Consider the following 19,461-nt stretch of genomic DNA (forward strand, 5'->3'; position numbering starts at 1 on the left):
TGTGATGCAAGACGAGTGTGCAATGAGGGGGAACACTTACAGGCACAGGGGAAGTGGGCATTGAAGGAGGGAATGCCAGCGATACCTTCGTAGTGGTGGTGGTGGTGTTGGGGGTGGGTGGGGGGGGGGGGGAGTGCTCCTGATACTCTCATAGTGGGAGGGGGGAATTAACAGTTTATTCTGATCAGGGAACCCTTTAAAGATGGTGCCCCGATCTCTGTGGAGCTGGGTGCCGGTTATATCAGGCTTCGTCCCGCCAGAATGATGGCGTAAACCATGCCCACACATATTTTTCTTTAAAGAGGCTCAAGGTCTGGAGTGAAAATTGGTCAGTGCAACTGGAGAGCATCATGCCAATTTTCAGTCTGCGCCTGACACTTTGAAAAATATGGTCCGATTCCGCACCTATGTTTCTGTGCCTGGAAGGGTAAACCCCATAGTTAGATTCCTGCTGGACAAGGATGTTGTATGTGTGGGGGTTGGTTTCAATTCCAACATGTGATTCTATTGTGCTTAGTGAGGGTTACAGTGTGAAGAATAAATAGAACTAGCAGGGGTTTCTTAGCAACTAGAGGCCCTTGTAAAGATCTTAAAAACGCTTTTAAGTTTTAGCTGAATTTGTTGACAGTTGGAGACAGAACCTTGGGGAGTGAGCATCTCTCCTCTTCACCAGAAGAAAGACTGGGCAGGAAGGGAGCTGCAAAGAGGCAGGCTTGCTAAAGTACAAGTTGCAGCCCAGATAACCAGGGAATTGGGGCAGAAAGAATGTTTAAGATGACTGGAGTTAAGTGAACAGGGACCAAGGTATTGTTCAGAAGAATTCAAGGACGAGTAAATAAAGTGCTGTGATTTAAAGAGACAATTACAATAACCAGATTTAAAATGAGACAGCAGCCTTCAAATCAAATGTCTGATGCCATTTTAATACAGGGCACAATTCAGTGACCCCGTTGCACCTGTTTTAGAGCCAGGCGCAATGGGGGAATCGCGCGAGAGCCCCAAATCGGGTTCCGCTCCAGGCACCCAACTTACTCTGCCCGGTACAAACAGGATCTTGTCCGTGCTTGCTCATTTAAATACCCGGCCGCCAGATTCATCTGGCGCCCAGGACTCAACAGCTGTACCTGGGAAACCACGCCAGGACGCCGTTTATTACTGACCCACACAAACATGGACCAGTCGTGACGGCACCTAAGCAGGCCACTCAGGCCGGGTGGTTGGGGACAGGGCCGGGTCGTACCCTGGCACTCCCCATGGCACCTTGGCTCTGCCAGCCAAGCACCCTGGCAGTGTCACCTATGCATTCTGGCAGTGCCACCCTTGCACTGCCAGTGTGCCAGCCTGGCAGCACCTGGGGTGGCACTGCCAGGGGTCAGGCCCAGAGGGGCCTTGCCACTTGGAGGGGATGTGGGTGAGGGAGGATTCCCAGGGACTTCCCTAAGGTCAAAATGGCACCCCAATCAAAGCTTGCCAGCAAAAAGTGTAGCCTTGGTTGAGAGAAACACTCTGAGGCCAAAGATAACCATTCATTGCAAGATGTTTCAGGGCACTGCAGCCGCCAAGAAACATCCGGCTAAATGCACTCGATAGCGGACTTAGTTTGAAGTCTGCTGAATCATGCCCACAGTCTGGGAATCGAGAGTTGCCGCAATTACGAGCAGTTTGCACAGCAGTTGGTGTAAAATCCTGAACTGGATTCGGTGGTAAAAGTGGAGCATAAGCTTTGTTGTCATCTAGAAAATCCGGTATGGATTTTGGAATGCAAACTGCTAATTATGAGAGAAGATTTTAAAGCATATTTTTGGAAGTAGAGTTTGGAAACTCTAACGTGACAATGATCTGGGGGGGATTCTGAGGCGGTATCCAGAAATATTCCCTGTGTTTCAGAATGGAGAGTTTATTTGCCCACAGTCATGTAGTATGTTTAAAAGGGACTTTGTGTTAATGAGATGATTCTGATTAAGATGTATTTTCTTTTTTTTTTAAATAATTTTTATTGAAATTTTTTACAGAAAATATAACAACAAACAATGAAAAGCAACAATAAAACACCATAATAACTGTAACACCCCCAAGACCGTATCATCGCATGTATCACACACACCCCCTGCCCCCCCACTCCCCCAAACCCAGTAAACAACAAGAGAAAATAAATTAAATTTAAATTAAATAAGCAAACATAGTCAACATCCCCCTCCCCCCTTTTCCCCCCCTCCCCCCCCCGGGTTGCTGCTGCTGCTGACCCAGTATCCTATCGCTGAGCCAGAAAGTCGAGGAAAGGTTGCCACCTCCTAAAGAACCCTTGTACCGATCCTCTCAGGGCAAATTTGACCTTCTCCAGCTTGATAAATCCCGCCATGTCATTGATCCAGGTCTCCACGCTTGGGGGTCTCGCATCCTTCCACTGTAACAAGATCCTCCGCCGGGCTACTAGGGAAGCAAAGGCCAGCACACTGGCCTCTTTCGCCTCCTGCACTCCCGGCTCCACCCCAACCCCAAAAATCGCGAGCCCCCAGCCTGCCTTGACCCTGGATCCTACCACCCTCGACACCGTCCTCTCCACCCCCTTCCAGAACTCCTTCAGTGCCAGGCATGTCCAGAACATATGGGCATGGTTCGCTGGACCCCCGAACACCTGACACACACTGTCTTCGCCCCCAAAGAACCTACTCATCCTAGACCCGGACATGTGGGCCCGGTGCAGCACCTTGAATTGGATGAGGCTAAGCCGCGCACATCAGGAGGAAGAGTTAACCCTCTCCAGGGCATCAGCCCATGTCCCATCTTCGATCTGTTCCCCCAGTTCCCCCTCCCACTTAGCCTTTAGCTCCTCTACTGACGCCTCCTCCACCTCCTGCATTACCTTGTAGATATCAGATATCTTCCCATCCCCGACCCAGACCCCGAAAGCACCCTGTCACTCACCCCCCTCGCGGGAAGCGAAGGGAATCCCTCCACCTGCCGCCTAGCAAACGCCTTTACCTGCAGATACCTGAATATGTTCCCCGGGGAAGCCCAAATTTCTACTCCAACTCCCCCAGGCTCGCAAACCTCCCATCAATGAACAGGTCCCTCAGTTGTCTGATGCCCGCTCTGTGCCAACCCTGGAACCCCCCATCAATGTTTCCCGGGACGAACCGGTGGTTCCCCCTTAATGGAGCCTCCATCAAGCCCCCCACTTCTCCCCTATGTCACCTCCACTGCCCCCAGATCTTGAGGGTAGCCGCCACCACCGGACTCGTGGTATACCTCGTAGGAGGGAGCGGCCACGGCGCCGTTACCAGGGCCCCCAGGCTTGTGCCTCCACAGGACGCCATCTCCAATCGTTTCCATGCTGCCCCCTCCCCCTCCATCACCCACTTGCGCACCATCGACACATTGGCCGCCCAATAATACCCCGAGAGGTTGGGTAACGCCAGCCCCCCACCATCTCTACCCTGCTCCAAGAAGACCCTCTTCACCCTCGGGGTCCCATGCGCCCAAACAAAGCTCATGATGCTGCTGGTCACCCTCCTAAAAAAGGCCCTAGGGATAAAGATGGGCAAACACTGAAAGAGGAACAAGAACCTCGGGAGAACCGTCATTTTGACGGACTGCGCTCTACCCGCCAGCGATAGCGGCACCATGTCCCACCTTTTGAATTCCTCCTCCATCTGCTCCACAAGCCTGGTAAAATTAAGCTTATGGAGAGTCCCCCAACTCCTGGCCACCTGCACCCCCAGGTATCTGAAACTCTTCACTGCCCTCTTAAACGGGAGCCTCCCAATTCCCTCTTCCTGATCACCCGGGTGTACTACAAATACCTCACTCTTGCCCAGATTTAACTTATAGCCCGAGAAGCCCCCAAACTCAGCCAACAGCTCCATCACCCCCGGCATTCCCCCCTCTGGGTCCGCCACATACAACAGCAGGTCGTTCGCATACAGCGATACCCTATGTTCTTCCCCACCACGCACCAGGCCCCTCCACCTCCCCGACTCCCTCAGCGCCAAAGCCAAAGGTTCTATCGCCAGTGCAAAAAGCAAGGGGACAGGGGGCACCCCTGCCTGGTCCCACGGTACAGCCTGAAGTGCTCTGATCTCCTTCCATTGGTAACTACACTCGCCATCAGGGCCTCGTAGAGCAACCTCACCCATTTGATGAACCCCTCCCCGAATCCGAACCGCTCCAGCACCTCCCACTCAACTCTATCAAACGCCTTCTCTGCATCCAGCGCCACCACTATCTCCGCCTCCCCCTCCGCTGCCGGCATCATAATAACATTTAACAATCTCCGCACATTCGTGTTAAGCTGCCTTCCCTTGACAAATCCTGTCTGATCCTCGTGTATCACCCCTGGCACACAGTCCTCTATCCTGGTGGCCAGGATCTTCGCCAGCAACTTAGCGTCAACATTGAGGAGCGAGATTGGCCTGTATGATCCACACTGCAAGGGGGTCCTTATCCCGCTTCAGGATCAGAGATATCAGCGCCCGTGACATCGTCGGGGGCAAAGACCCCCCCTCCCATGCCTCATTGAAGGCTCGCACCAACAGGGGGCCCACCAGATCCGCATACTTTTTATAAAATTCCACCGGGAACCCATCCGGCCCCGGCGCCTTACCTGACTGCATTTGACCAATTCCCCTGACTAACTCCTCTGACTCTATCGGCGCCCCCAGCCCCTCCACCAGCTCCTCTTGCACCTTTGGGAAACGTAGCCTGTTCATGAAGCTCTCCATCCCCCCACCGGTGGCTCCGACCGGTACAGTTCCTCGTAAAAGTCCCTAAAGACCCCGTTCACTTCTGCCCCCTTCTGCACCACATTCCCACCCTTATCCGTCACTCCACCAATTTCCCTAGCCGCATCTCGCCTGTGGAGCTGATGGGCCAACATCCTGCTCGCCTTCTCCCCATACTCATATACTGCGCCCTGCGCCCTCCTCCACTGTGTCTCCGCCTTTCTGGTGGTCAACAAGTCGAACTTGGCCTGCAAACTACTCCGTTCCCCCAGCAACCCCTCCTCCGGGGCCTCCGCGTACCTCCTATCCACGTCCAGGAGCTCCCCCACCAGTCTCTCCCTCTCCCTCCTCTCCCTCCTTTCTCTATGGGCCCGGATGGAAATCAGCTCCCCCCGGATCACTGTTTTCAGAGCCTCCCAGACCATCCCCACCCGGACCTCCCCCGTGTCGTTAGTCTCAAGATACCCCTCAATACTTCCCCGGACCCTCCTACGCACCTCCTCATCAGCCAGCATCCCCACATCCAGGTGCCACAGCGGGCGCTGGTCCCGTGCCTCCCCCATCTCCAAATCGACCCAGTGCGGAGCATGGTCTGAAATTGCTATGGCCGAATACTCGGCATCCTGCACCTTCGGGATCAATCCCCTGCTCAGGACGAAAAAATTTATTCGGGAATAAACCCTATGGACATGGCAGAAAAAGGAATACTCCCGCGCCCTCGGCCTCCCAAACCTCCAGGGATCCACCCCTCCCATCTGGTCCATAAACCCCCTCAGCACCTTGGCCGCCACTGGCCTCCTACCCGCCCTTGAACTGGACCGGTCCAGTGGGGGATCTAGCACCGTGTTAAAGTCTCCCCCCATGATCAGGTCCCCTGCCTCCAGGTCCGGAATGCGGCCCAACATGCGCCTCATGAAGCCGGCATCATCCCAGTTCGGGGCATACACATTAACCAGCACCACCTTCTCTCCCTGCAGCCTACCCTTCACCATAATATATCTGCCCTCCTTGTCCGCCACCACCTCAGACGCCTCGAACGCCACCCTCTTCCCCGGTTCTTCGCTAATCCTGAGTGGAAAACCTGCCCCACCCACCCCTTCCTCAGACGAACCTGGTCCGCCACCTTCAAGTGGGTCTCCTGGAGCATAGCCATGTCCGCCTTCAGCCCCTTCAAATGAGAAAATACCCTAGCCCTCTTAACCTGCCCATTCAGCTCCCTCATGTTCCAGGTGATCAGCCGGATCAGAGGGCACCCCGCCCCCCACCCCTGCCGACTAGCCATAGCTCATCGACTGCTCGCCCCAGGCCAGCACACCCTGCCCGACCCGTCCCCCATGACGATACCGCCTCCCCTCCACCCCCCCGGGCCACACCAGCTCTCTCCTGGCCCTTCCAGCAGCAACCCGGTACTCCCCCCCCCCCAGGCTAGGACCCCTCCTAGCCGCGACGCACCCTCCATGGTACTTCTGTGAGTCAGCTGACTTCTGCTGACCCCGGCAACTCCCGCCAAAACCCGGCCCCTCCCGACATGGGGTCATCCCCTCTCCTGCCACACCTCCTTGGCACCGCTTCAGCGCGGGAAAAAACCAGTAGAGGCCACGCCCCCACCGCCAGCTTCACCCACCCTGCCCCGCAGCACGGAAAACCAGAGGAAAGCCCGCGCTTTCACACTGCCCACCCCATCCTTCTGACGCAGCGCCCCAAATTCCAGCTCCACCCCATCCCCCAGCCCCATACAGAAGAGAAAATAAAAAAAGAAACCCCCAACCTTCCCCACATAACACAAAACCATACCCAACAGACCCACCCAGAAACAGAGCAAAAACCAGCATAGAAAACACATGTCAAAATTACAAAAACAGCAACAGCAAAAACAGTAACGACCGTAGTGCATCGGACCCTGCAGCCCCCAGACCCTAGTTCGAGTCCAGCTTCTCCGCCTGTACAAAGGCCCATGCCTCCTCCGGGGACTCGGAGTAGTGGTGCCGGTCCTTATATGTCACCCACAGACGTGCAGGCTGCAGCATTCCAAATTTGACCTGCTTGGCATGCAGCACCGCCTTCGACCGGTTAAACCCGGCCTGCCGCTTAGCCACCTCCGCACTCCAGTCCTGGTAGATTCGTACTACCGAATTCTCCCACTTGCTGCTCCTCTCTTTCTTGGCCCAGCGCAGCACACACTCCCGGTCACTGAATTGATGGAACCGTACCAGCACCGCCCGCATGGGTTCATTCGTCTTGGGCCTCCTGGCCAGCACTGTGGGCTCCCTCAAGGTCCAGGGGCAAATGGAAGGACCCCGCTCCCATCAACAAGCTCAGCATCGTGGTCACATAAGACGGAAGATCCGACCCCTCCAGCCCCTCCGCCAGGCCCAGGATCCTCAAATTCTTTCACCTCGTGCGAAAGTCCAGCTCCTCCAAGTGGTCTTGCCACTTTTTGTGAAGTGCCTCGTGCAACTCCACCTTCCACACGACGACCACAGCCTCCTCCTCCCGCTCAGCGGCCTGCCGCTGCAACTCCTGAATGGCCACCCCCTGGGTTGTCTGGGTCTCAAGCAGCCTGTTGGTAGTCGCATTCAGGGACTCCAGCAACTCAGCCTTCAGCTCCGCAAAACAGCGCAGAAGAGCAGCTTGCTGCTCCTGCGCCCACTTCCACCAGTCCTCGGGTGCTCCACCGGCCACCATTTTGTCCTCCTTCCCCCGCTTTTCCTGGGGAGCTGCTGCAGCCTTTTTCTTTGCCCCACTCCGGGTAAGCACCATAAATTTCGGGGAATGTTCTTCCAAACACCTTCCCCCACCGGGAATCATTGAAACAGCGCCGTTTGGGACCCTAAAATAGGCCCGAAAGTCCTTTAATAGCGGGAGCTGCCGAACGTGCGGCTTAGCTCCGCATCACCGCAACCGGAAGTCTCTTAAGATGTATTTTCTAATCCGTTATAATCCTAAAACCTTTGTGGAATTGTTAAACTAACGCATATTGTATCATAATCCAATTTTATCATGTTTAATTCAAAAAATTCATGTTGTTAAAACTAATTAGCAGTCCGGTGATTTTGTTCCTCCACATTTTGTAAAAATAATAAGTTATGGTCTTTTGAGCCATTCTAGGATCTTCCTGTCCAGTTATAACATTAACTAGGATCGTAACAAACAACATTGCTACGTTGTTATTGAGTTATAGAAAAGCTAGGAGGAATAGAAAATCTAGGAGGGTAGAGCTTTGTGGCATAATAGCAAAGACTGTATCAGCATAGGCGAAGAAACCATTTAAAAATGTGCTGGTAAACTGAGACATGTATGTGTGAAGCCATGAAAAAGTAGTACCATAGAGGTAGACCATCGAATGGAAAGACTCCAGAAGGATGGAGTTGGTGTATCAAATCAAAGAGAGGTTTTGAAAAGGACAAAAAAGGATAAGGCAGCAGAGTTGGAGTCAAATAGGACATAGTGGCATTTCTGACCAAAGTAGTCTTTGTAGCCACCTGGTTTGGCCACTTCCCGATTCCAAAATGGAGATCCACTAAGAATGCAGGGAGAAATGGCCAAGCACAGGAAAACAAGCAGGTGCAAAGTTTCCTGTATAATAGGACTTGCAGAAACCCAGACAGACCCAAAACCAAAAACCATCTGCGAGCGATCCCCGGGAACAATTGATAACATTAAGAGTAATCAAGACCAAACCAGACTCCTCGGCGCCAGCAGGAGCCAAGACAAAGGAAGGCCAACGAACACTTAGGAACCGCCCAGCGATCAGGGAACAGCTCCAGTATTAGAGAAATCGATAGAAGCAATTGGAACTTAGTCGAATCAATTGGAACCAGATACGGTGGTCCGCCCAAAAGGGCGCGAAGCCCCTGGGGACTATAAAATAGAGTCCCCAAGTTCAATTTGTTCTTCTTGGCAGGGTCTCTCAGCAGCTCGAAACAACCCTTGACCGTGACCTGCCTAGCAGCTGCACCAACCAAGTAAGTGTCCAGTCAACGCACGCTACGAGATAGGCGCTCCTAACCATTAGTCCATACCAGCTGGAAGCCTGCAGACTCAGAATCGAACGAAAGGCCATTTGTTCCCCTGACCTGGTGGGCCAGTATCCAAAGCTAAGTATTGGCCTTTTCGTGTTAGAGATAGTCTAGTGAGTAGTATTTTATGCATGAGTAGCGATTGACTGTGTATATATTAAATGTGTTTTGATTGAGACTTACTAACTGGTGTATTGAGTTATTGATCAGCACTTGAACTTGAACCTCGTGGTGGTATCATAAAGATACCTGGCGACTCTAGAGCAAGGTTATAAAACAGAGCAAATTAAGTGTAAAGCACACTTAGCAACATCTTGGTGCTGTGTAAGGCTGACAGGAAGTAAATAGTGAATGAGAGATAAACTCAAGGCATTCAAACAGATGTCCTTATTGTTTAAGGAAATACAATAAAGTGTATTTGGCACATTTTGACTGAAACCCACAACCAATTCCACTTTATTAAAAATTCTGGATTTCCCAAGGTGTTAAATAAAAAAACATTATGCATTCATTATGTCCAATTCCTTATATGTGTCTCCAATGTCAAGAGAGTTCTTACCAGTTGGATCATTTCTTCAAATGTTTGCTCAGTTACAAAATGATAATCACATCCATCCTCTTCTCCAAAATATGGACTTCGGCTTGTGTGATTGATACTAGAAAAGTTAAAATATAGGCTTCCATCAATCATTTTGCTAATACAGGATCCTGTTCTGGATCTGCCACATCAGAGAGGCAGCTCTGAAGGTACTTGATACCAGATGGATCTATGTAACAGATGTAAAAATAAAAGGAAATAGCTTGTTTAAAATTCCAGATATCTTGGCAAATACTGACAGGAATACGCAAACTGAGCTTCGATTGTTTTCTCCTGTAGAACTATCAACTTAATTTATAATTTGGTGACTTTCATACTCACCAAACGTTTGGAAAAAGGATGATGATATTTGTTGGGGTTTTTTTGCAGCCAATTATGCTTGCTATCAGGCAGTCTCAGGTCAATGCAGAGAGACAAAATGCCCTAGTTGCTATGTGTAGTCACATTGTAAATGCATTCCAAAATAATAGTTACGATTCTATGGGCACAGCAGTGATAATTCGAAAGCATAATGAAAACGATTTTTCATTATTAGAGTGCTTCATCGAAAATAGTGTTGAAATTAAGGTCGAGTAAACACTTTGGTTTTTAAAAGCTTTGCCTAAAAATTGTAATTAGGTTGAGAGTTTGTGCATAATTTTAAAAAGTGATAACTTTGGTTAGCATGTATTTGCTGAAATCAGATTTACTTTGACTTCTGTCTCCCCAGAAATGAAAAAATAAACAAGCACTAAACAGAGAAGAACACATTTACAATATTGCACATGTAGTGGCAGAAGAATTAGTCCCACAACATGCCATAACTTCAATTGCAACATTTTACTTACTGTACAAATCATCTGCATGGTCTCTCTGAGTGAGATATTGTCTTGCTGTTAATTAGTATTGTATTATGGGTAGTGTTTGGCTGCTGCTCCATGCACTGTTGCTTCACAGCTCCAGGGTCCTGGGTTCAATTCCCGGCTTGGCTCACTGTCTGTATGGGTTTCCTCCAGTTGCTCCGGTTTCCTCCCACAAGCCTGAAAGACGTGGGGCGGAATTCTCCGACCCCCCGCAGGGTCGGGGAATCGCCCGGGGCCGGCGTAAATCCCGCCCCCGCCGTGGCCGGAATTCTCCGCCACCCGGGAATCGGCGGGGGCGGGAATCACGCCCCGTCGATCGGCGTGCCCCCGCGGCAATTCTCCGGCCCACGATGGGCCGAAGTACCGCCGCTGACAGGCTTCTCCCGTCGGCGAAAATTGGAGTACCTCTGGTGCCAGCGGGATTGGCGGCGCGAGCGGGCCCCCGGGGTCCTGGGGGGGGGGGGCACGGGGCGATCAGACCCGGGGGGGTGCCCCCACAGTGGCCTGGCCCACGATCGGGGCCCACCGATCAGCGGGCGGGCCAGTATTGTGGGGGGCACTCTTTTTCTTCCGCCGCCGCCACGGCCTCCACCATGGCGGAGGCGGAAGTGACCCCCCCACCGCACATGCGCCAGTGGTGACGTCAGCGGCCGCTCACGCACCGGCGCATGCGCGGACCGGCGAAGTCCTTTTGGCCAGCCCCGACGCCGGGCGCCAAAGGCCGTTGGCGCCGGTTGGCAGAGCGGAAACCACTGTGGCGCAGGCCTAGCCCCTAAAGGTGCGGAGAATTCCGCACCTTTGGGGAGGCCCGACGCCGGAGTGGTTGGCGCCACTCCGCTACGCCGGGACCCCCGACCCGCCGGGTAGGGGAGAATCCCGGCCGTGCTTGTTAGGTGAATTGGACATTCTAAATTCTCTCTGTGTGTACCCAAACAGGCGCTGTAGTGTGGTGACTATGGGATTTTCACAGTAACTTCATTGCAGTATTAATGTAAGCCTACTTGTGACAATAAAGATTATTATTAATATTATTATAAATTTATTAACAAAGAGAGAAGACTTTCATTGTATTAATGTGGGCTAGGCTTGTTTCCTTTGTCTTTCCTCAATACCTATATTTTAAGAAACTTTACTGTGCTGTCTGGCCATAAAAGGTGGTGAAACCAATGGAAAACGGATGTCCTCGTACAAATTGGTTAAACTGACATAAAGAGAACAAAGCTATTAGTTTCAGATGTACATAGTGTCCACACAATTCTAAAACTACAGGCACCAATACAATAATATTTCAAAAGATGCTCTTGCAAATTCAAAATAATTTGGAAATCCTTACTTTCAAAGACTTTTTACAAAAAGTATAGTTATAAATACAGTCAAGCCTTTTAAGTGCAGTTGTGAACAGCCTCAGGGACACTTTGATACAAGACGCCAACATGGTTACTGTCTTTCTTTTATTTTAGAAAATTTCCAAGACCAATCAAACTGGCAAAGCATGAGGTAAAAAAGCTGACTGCACCCCTCATGCTTTCAGGATAATTCAGTAAAGCTTTAATTCAGGTGTTTGATAATTTCAGGATCAAAGATTGCGACATTGTATAATTAGGAGACATGAGTCCAACTGGCTTCTGGAAACTGATACATTCAACTCAGCTTCGAACTAAGTACCTGAGAAATTCCAGAGCATTCACATGGTGGATAAGACCATGTGAAATTACGATCCAATTAAAAGGAGAGGGGGAAGACAGAAAAGGATGAAGAGAGGTAAATGAGACCCCGAAAGAGAAGGCAATATGGTGCCAATTCTCATGCAGTGTCAGAAGTTAAACCCTGTGACGGACAAGCCAGAGTGAAGGAAAGTTTGCAATTAACCAGATTTATGTAAAAGAGCCTCATGGGGGTGGGGGGCACCTACCATTGACGATCCATTAGCCCTCGAGCTGGACAGATCCGCCCAGTTAACCCTGCTCATGAGGAAGACCAGGAGGGAGCGAAGGGAGAGGCTAGAGAGGAACCGGAGGGTCGGTGGGGGCAAGTGTTCGCATGAGCAGAAGGACCAGGGCTGCCCGCATCGCTTTATGGGTCGCAGTAAACCTTATTCATCAGGGTGCTTGGCCCGGGGAATCCTTGTGCCGACTGATCAGAAAATGCAAGAGGATGACGACGGCTCACAGTGAGGGAAGCTCTGTGATGTTCCTCAGCTATTGCTTATGTTGCCTGGTCTATTGCCAGAACGCGGACTCGCTGGCTCATGGGCGAGTGAGTTTAGGCCCTAGATCCCCTTGTTCCATAGCACTAGAGGGGGATTAGGGGTGAGAATCTAGGGCTCACTGATGAATGCCCAAGTCCATTCAAGAATTCTGCTATTTTCACTTTGAGTGGGCCCAACCATTTGCCTGACTTTGAGGGCCTGAGAGAAGAGCTGTACAAAGAACAATACAGCACAGGAACAGGCCCTTCGGCCCTCCAAGCTTGTACCAGAAGCTGTGTCCAGATGGGGTTGAGCAGTATGCCACTAGGAGGGTTAATACGGTAAAAGGTTGTGAAGAACAAGAGTTTTTAACGTGACAACATGTGCACTTGTGACATTTGATAAAGACCCCCAGCTATCTATGCGCACTTGTGCCCCTACAATTCTTGAGACTTGCAAATCTTCCCACTACATCCAGGTGTATTCCCAGGACACAAATCATCAGTGGAGGTGACCTTCTGTCTTCCAGGCCGTGTTGCCTGAGATACCCTTGGCAGGTGTCCTCTGGAGTGCCGGGGCCTGCTGCGCCCTGGCCTGCACTTGGGTACTACTGGTGTTCCAGCATCACCCTGTTCTGCCTGCTCCGTCCGAGGTGCGCCAGTATCAGGATCAGGAAGAGGGGATTCAGAAGGGCTGGTCACTCCAACGCTCTCCTGAGTGGAAGTCTCCGGGAGGTGCTCCAACCGTTACTCCTCCCTCCGGAAGCTCTTGGGCCCCTGAGTTACTCCATGGGACAGGGGAGAGCTGGAGTGAGCTCCAGAAGCCTTCGTGTCATCTGGCGCTGCCAGTCGTGGAGGCCCACCAATGTCTGAACCATGGTGTTGAACCCCTTCAGCCATGGTGCTCAAGGAGATCGAGTGCTAGAAACCAGTGAGATGGAAGCTTATGGGTTCTAAGTGATATTCTGGGGTGACTGAGTGCCAAGAGGAGAGAGGGAGCACTTACCCTTGCTGATTGGAGTAGATCATTCATCTTCTTCTGACAATGCACTCCGTACCAGTGCTGTCATTGTCTCTCAAGTGGCGTTGCTGGATGGTCTCCTGTCTGTCTGAGGGGAAATAGTTGTCTTTCTCTCCACCACGGCATCCAACATTCTTGTGAGGCCCTCGTCGGTGAATTGTGGAGCTAGCTTCTTGGCCGCCATCTTCCTGGCTTGACTGTGAGCAACTACTGTGGAGCCATTTAAATGAATGCAGCACCCCCTTGATTGAAGTGCTCAGATAACTCCCGGGGCTGGCAAATCAGACATTTTGGGCGAGATTCTCCAATAATGGGGCTATGTCACCACGCTGGCGTGAAAACCGGTGCCAACCACTCCAGCGTCAACGGCCCGCGAAAGTGAGGAATTCTCCCCTTTCTAGGGGGCTAGGTTGCCACCGGAGTGGTTCCTGCAGTTCCAGCCGGCGCCGAACGGCCCGCGGGAGTTCGCGCATGTGCGGAATGGCCGGCGTATTTCCGCGCATGCGCGGGTGTTCCCTTCTCCGCACCGGCCCTTGGGCCAGATGGCGGAGACCTACAAGGGCCCGGTATGGAGTAAAGTAGACCTCCACGGAACCAACCCGCCCGCAGATCAGTAGGCCCTGATCGCGGGCCAGGCCACCATGGGGAGCCTCCCCCCCCCCCCCCCCCCCCCCCCCACCGCGGTCGGATCCTCCCCCCCCTCCGGCAAGGACAGCCCCGCACACTTACCTTCCAGGTCCCGCCGTGTGTGACGTGAGTAATCCACAACGGCGGGACTGGCCAAAACTCATCAGCCACTCAGCCCATCGAGGCCCGGAGAATCGCCGGGGGGGCCGCTATCAACGGCCCCCGACTGCCGCAACAGGAATCCCGCTGGCGCCCGAAAAACGGCGCCGGAGAACAGGGAAGCCGGCGGCGGGGCAGGTTGGAGAATCCCGGCATTTGTGCCTCAGACACGTTTGTTTTCATGTGGGGATTGCGATCTGGATTGCACCACCGGGGCCGGGGGGAATCACACCAGGTGTTCTCACCAAATATGGCACTTTGACATTTGTGAAAATTCCACCTGCTATTGTAATGTATTTACTTCTACCTGGAGGCATTCAGCGGAATAGGCTTTACAAAAACACATGAATGGAATCAAATAAATTAAATATCTCATGCAGAATCAGAAGTAAAACCCTGTGACATACAAGCCAGAATGAAGGAAAAAGTTTGGAATTAACCAGATTTATGTAAAAGAGCTACATTTACGAGTTCTCGATAACATCTCGATTTATAGTCATGTAAAATAAAGAGAATAATGGATTGCTTTGAATAAATTCCACCACAATTATTCAATCACTCAATTTATTGAGTGTAACTGGAAAGACAAAGCTCACCTTAACCTTTCCGGTATAGGGGAACAAAATTCATTTATAAGTACTTGCCACTATTAATAATAGTAAAGCGGCATGTTTTAGGATGAAGAATGATGAAAGCAATGTCCACAGTAATAAATGAGAATAATGGACACGATCTAATGGTAAAACCCTGTGTCATTTGTGGCAGGGTTTGGTTGGGAGTTACCTGCCAGTTCTGCCGGCGAATTCCACGCCGCTATCTAACGACACTTAAAGCTGAGATTCTCCGTCCGCCAGCCACCTGTTTCTCGGCTGCGTGCCCTTTGCTGGCAGCAGGATTCCACTTCCCACCAATTGTCAATGGGATTTCCCATTGTAACCACTCCACACCGCCGTGAAACTTGAATTGGAACAACCGGAGAATTCCGGCCTTAGTCACTTTTTTGGGACCTGGGGGGTTTCTCACCGGTTTATCCCACACTTCGAATTATTTTCATCACTGGGGAGCTGAACTCCCGAGATCAGGCTGTTATTTTGAAAGGTTGCCCTGATCTCTAAGTGAGCTTGTGGATCCCCCACATCCCCCCACCCATGGGCATTACCCCACAACGCCTCCCCCCAATTGAAGATGCCCCACTATGGGGTTCCTGGAGTCCCCCTCTTCAGGCCCCCCATGCCTCCTTACATGCCCCCGCTTCCAGGGTACCAATCCTTCACTCTCACATCCTCCATGCCCCCCTCCCCCCTCATTTCATGGGCATGGCATCTAGGTAACCTTGCACTGCAACCCTGACAGTTCCTGCTGGCTTGGCAATGCCACCTGGGCACCTTGACAGTGGCTGAGACCCAGGAGGAGGCTGTCCTCTCACAGGCAGCCATGTGCCAGGGCCAACTGGACATTGCAGCAGCCCTCCAGTCACAGTGCTTGGGTGTCCCAGGTGGCTGGGGAGCCTCAGTGGTTAGCTCTGGTAGCACCCCCATCCTTTGGAGCAGCCCGTGGGAGGTGCCGGTTATGGGGCCAGTGTTGATGATTCCCACAGGAAAGGTGCCAGAACAGCACAGCGCCTCAGACTCCCCCCTTCATGTCCCTGGCGCATCTTGTGGGCAGTGAGCAGATTGGGCCAGCACATGCCACCTGGGACACCTGAGCAGCAGCTGGGCCTATCCAGGCCCGGTAGCCCATGAAGATGGCCGCCAAAGAGGATCCAGATCACAAAGCGGGAATTGCTGCAGGCTGCCTCCATTCCTGATGTACTGCCATTGAAACCACCTAGGTGTAGCGTTAGAGCCGGTAAGGCCAGAAAGGTAGACATCAGTTAAGTTGTCATGGGTGCAGCACATAGAAATAGCGATAGGGGCCAGGGCACAAACATGTATATGTATGTATATGTTCATTTGTTCACAATATACCCATGGTCATGACGTTACAACGTGCAATGGTGCTCTGTCAGAAGGGTGTGAGGGATGGGCTGATCTGGGCTGGCCGCAGAGGGACGCTGGGGGAGAGCGGGGGGGAGCATATTGGCGTCGGGCTTGGGCCAGGACCCCAGTTCAGCCAGCGCTCACCGTTCTGGTGTCCCATCACTCTGCATCTCCCCTCCCCCAACCCCAAGGGATCGATGGGACAGTGTTATGGAATGACCAGCTCGCATGGAGGGATCACCCAGGTGGATGGTGGAAAGTGCTACCGTGGGCAGGAGTCAGACGTTGTCAAATGGTGCTGTGCGCCAGAGCTCGTTCCTGAACAGGTCATCATCATCCTCCTCCCCATGGACCAGACCTGCTGTTACTGCCAACCGAAGGCCTGCACCCCGTAGTGAGGCAGGTAGAAATCATGGAGGGTGTTGCAAACACGGGTGAATTGCGATTTGGCGTGAACCCGGCGCCGCTATGATTTTGACGTCAAAATCGATTTTCTGCCTAATCACCTATCCCGATTTCGCCGTCGGCCTACAGAGAATCCTGCTCAGCACCTTTTTTAAAAAATAAATTTGAAGTACCCAATTATTTTTTTCCAATTAGGGGCCATTTAGCATGGCCAATCCACCTCCCCTGCACATCTTTGGCTTGTGTGGCCGAAACCCACGCAAACTTGGGGAGAACGTGCAAACTCCACACGGACAGTGACCCAGAGCCTGGATTGAACTGGGACCTCGATGCCGTGAGGCAGCAGTGCTAACCACTGCAACACCATGCTGCTCCAGCGCTCAGCACCTTTGACACTTCTGCATACCTGAATGCTTACATAGAGTTGGAATGTTTCAGATCTGTTTTTCTGCCACACTCTAATTGAATAGGGAGAAGGGCTGTTTTGGGCAAATTTATTTTGATTATTAAGGTTTTGATTTATTTTTCAAGATTAAATAGTAAAAAGCTTATGTCTAACTGCTTTCACTCTTTTTCATCTTCTTTAAACAAACAATAGCATATTCAAGTAATGAAAGATAAATGCAGATTGCCTTGGTCGCTATTGTTCAGGCCTGAAGGCAAAAGCCCGAGAGCACTTGGACTATTTGTTAACCCTTTACTTACTCAATTGTTTTCTCAGGTTTCAAATTCTAGTCAAGAATTTATTGAAAGAGGAAAAGCTACTATTTCACATCTGGAACTTTGCCAGTGGCTGTAATTTAGCCCAAATCTGTGAAACAATTATTCGGTATTTGATAGTACAAAACATTGAGTGTTGCTGAAAAAAAGAGATATGTTGAACCTTTCAGTCTTGCATTCAGCAGGATACTTTGCTAGAATACCAATATATGGGGTGGGGTGGGGGTGTGGCGAGGGCAGCCATTTATACTGTATGACAAAAGGATACCGATTGGTTGACAAATGGACCTTGATTGGTAAAGTCTATTATCTGTCAGCCACCATCAATTGGTGCATTCTCCCTGGCATCACATCCAACAGAGTCAACTTGCCAACCAATAAGCATTCGCTTCTCAAACAGTATTAATTGTTGCTTTCCACTTATACTGGCCTTCCTGCAAAGTGTCCTGATGAGTGCTGTGCGGAAAGCTTTGACATGTCCCTTTTTTCTGTAATGAATATTAATTAAGTGGCAAGGCTAGCACAGGATCAACAACAGTGGTTTGAACTTTAGGATGAGTGGCCAATCTATTGTTTTTTGTACTGAACAACTGTTGATTTCTGCAACATTATTTGCTAAATATGCTAGTGGCAGAAACAATCTAAATTGGAACATTCCCCATTCGGGATGATTTTTCTTATTTTTACATATATCACATCCCTCCTATGGTGGCATGGAATAAATCATAAAAAATGTTTATTACCACAGGCGACTAGCATAAAATAAAGCTTCATGAATTTATGTTAAGTATGCTCTTGCAAAAGTTTAGCTCTCCTAAAGTATAGCTTTTAAAGATATCTGAAGGCAGAATATTAAATATGCGAGCAATTCATTCCATTTTGACTTCTATGCCTAACAATTACTGTTAGTTAAATTCATGGACACATGTTTAACATGCTTCTATACAATTCCTGCCACTTTAACAGAAGTTGTAACCTATTCAAAATAAAATTGTGAATGCTTCTGTTAAAACAGCATTTGTCACTAACAATCATATTTAAGACCTTAATCTAACAATGTAGGCAGCCGGAAAATCAGCTAAAGCTGGTCCCTGAGCTATGAACCCTGAGCTTCAAAATATCAGATCTGTTAGTGGTGGAACAGTTAGAAAGATGCTGAATCTTGTGTGATATATTCAATTCTGTAAAGAAACATGCCTTCGAAAGGGCTGGCCCTGTAATTAGTACTGGTCACAAAGAGCCTTGAAGTTTCACGCCATCATATTTTCAGGGCGAATTTCCTTTATTTTCTTGTTTCAGTGGCTAGTCAATATACCATAATACAAAGGATTCTTGACACACGACAGCAGACTCTGGTAGGCGACTTTAATATTATCTCATTTAATTTGGAGATGTTTACATCCAGTACAACTGCCACCAGGAAATACAATTCAGTCTTGAGTATATTTAAGGCTGAGATCGACAGGTCTTTGGTCTCTCCGGGGATCAAGGGAAACGGGAAGAGGATGGGAAAGTGGTGAGGAAGCTGAGGAGCAGACATGATCGTACTGAATGGAGGAGCAGGCGCAACGGGCCGTACAGTCTACTCTCTGCTCCTATCTCTTTCGTTCTTGTGAGATCAGCATGGAGTTATTTACAATAGAAGCTTTGCTAACATATGAAATGTGTTAGGAAGTTATCTGGTGTGGTGTGGCAGTTCACAAAATGAACATGTCGTGCAATTTGCAGTTTAAGCATTGTAAGCATTCATGGCAAATCTCAAAGGTGGTGGAGGTGCCAGAGTCTGAGCGGTCGCAAATCACTTGCCTTTCGTTTGCAAATCCATACATACATTTGTAGCAAAAGAAAATTGCTCAGCAGTTGCACAGAGTAGAATTTTAGTTGGTGCTTTCCTGTGCATTGAGTTCCCCATCAAAACTGTTCTGCCATTAAAAAACGGCAAGGGCTGCATGAAGATTTCAGGAAAGGGGAATAAGATGAAATTAAATCAATTAAAAAACAACGTATTAAAGAATAATACAGCTTGCTGGTGATCTTAAAATGCTCAGCTCAAAGCCTCTGATGCAGCTGTTTTATTCTAAAGAGGTACTTGACATTTACACTGAAGATAAATGGATCATATCATGAATGCTCATATGCCAGAAACAAGTACCAGATTCCACCACTACATGTGCATTGAATCA

At 50.2% G+C, this 19,461-nt stretch overlaps 1 protein-coding gene across 1 annotated transcript in view; it reads right to left on the bottom strand.

The window, feature by feature from the left end:
- Positions 1–19,461, bottom strand: part of lrguk (leucine-rich repeats and guanylate kinase domain containing) — a 206,177-nt gene that overhangs the window by 69,324 nt on the left and 117,392 nt on the right. Inside the window, exon 12 of the mRNA XM_038811806.1 lies at positions 9,300–9,396. Within this exon, the coding sequence (XP_038667734.1) occupies positions 9,300–9,396 (97 nt within the window). The remainder of the gene's footprint in view (positions 1–9,299; positions 9,397–19,461) is intronic.

This window comes from Scyliorhinus canicula, chromosome 11 (genome assembly GCF_902713615.1).
Source record: "Scyliorhinus canicula chromosome 11, sScyCan1.1, whole genome shotgun sequence".
NCBI classification, from domain to species: Eukaryota; Metazoa; Chordata; class Chondrichthyes; order Carcharhiniformes; family Scyliorhinidae; genus Scyliorhinus; species Scyliorhinus canicula.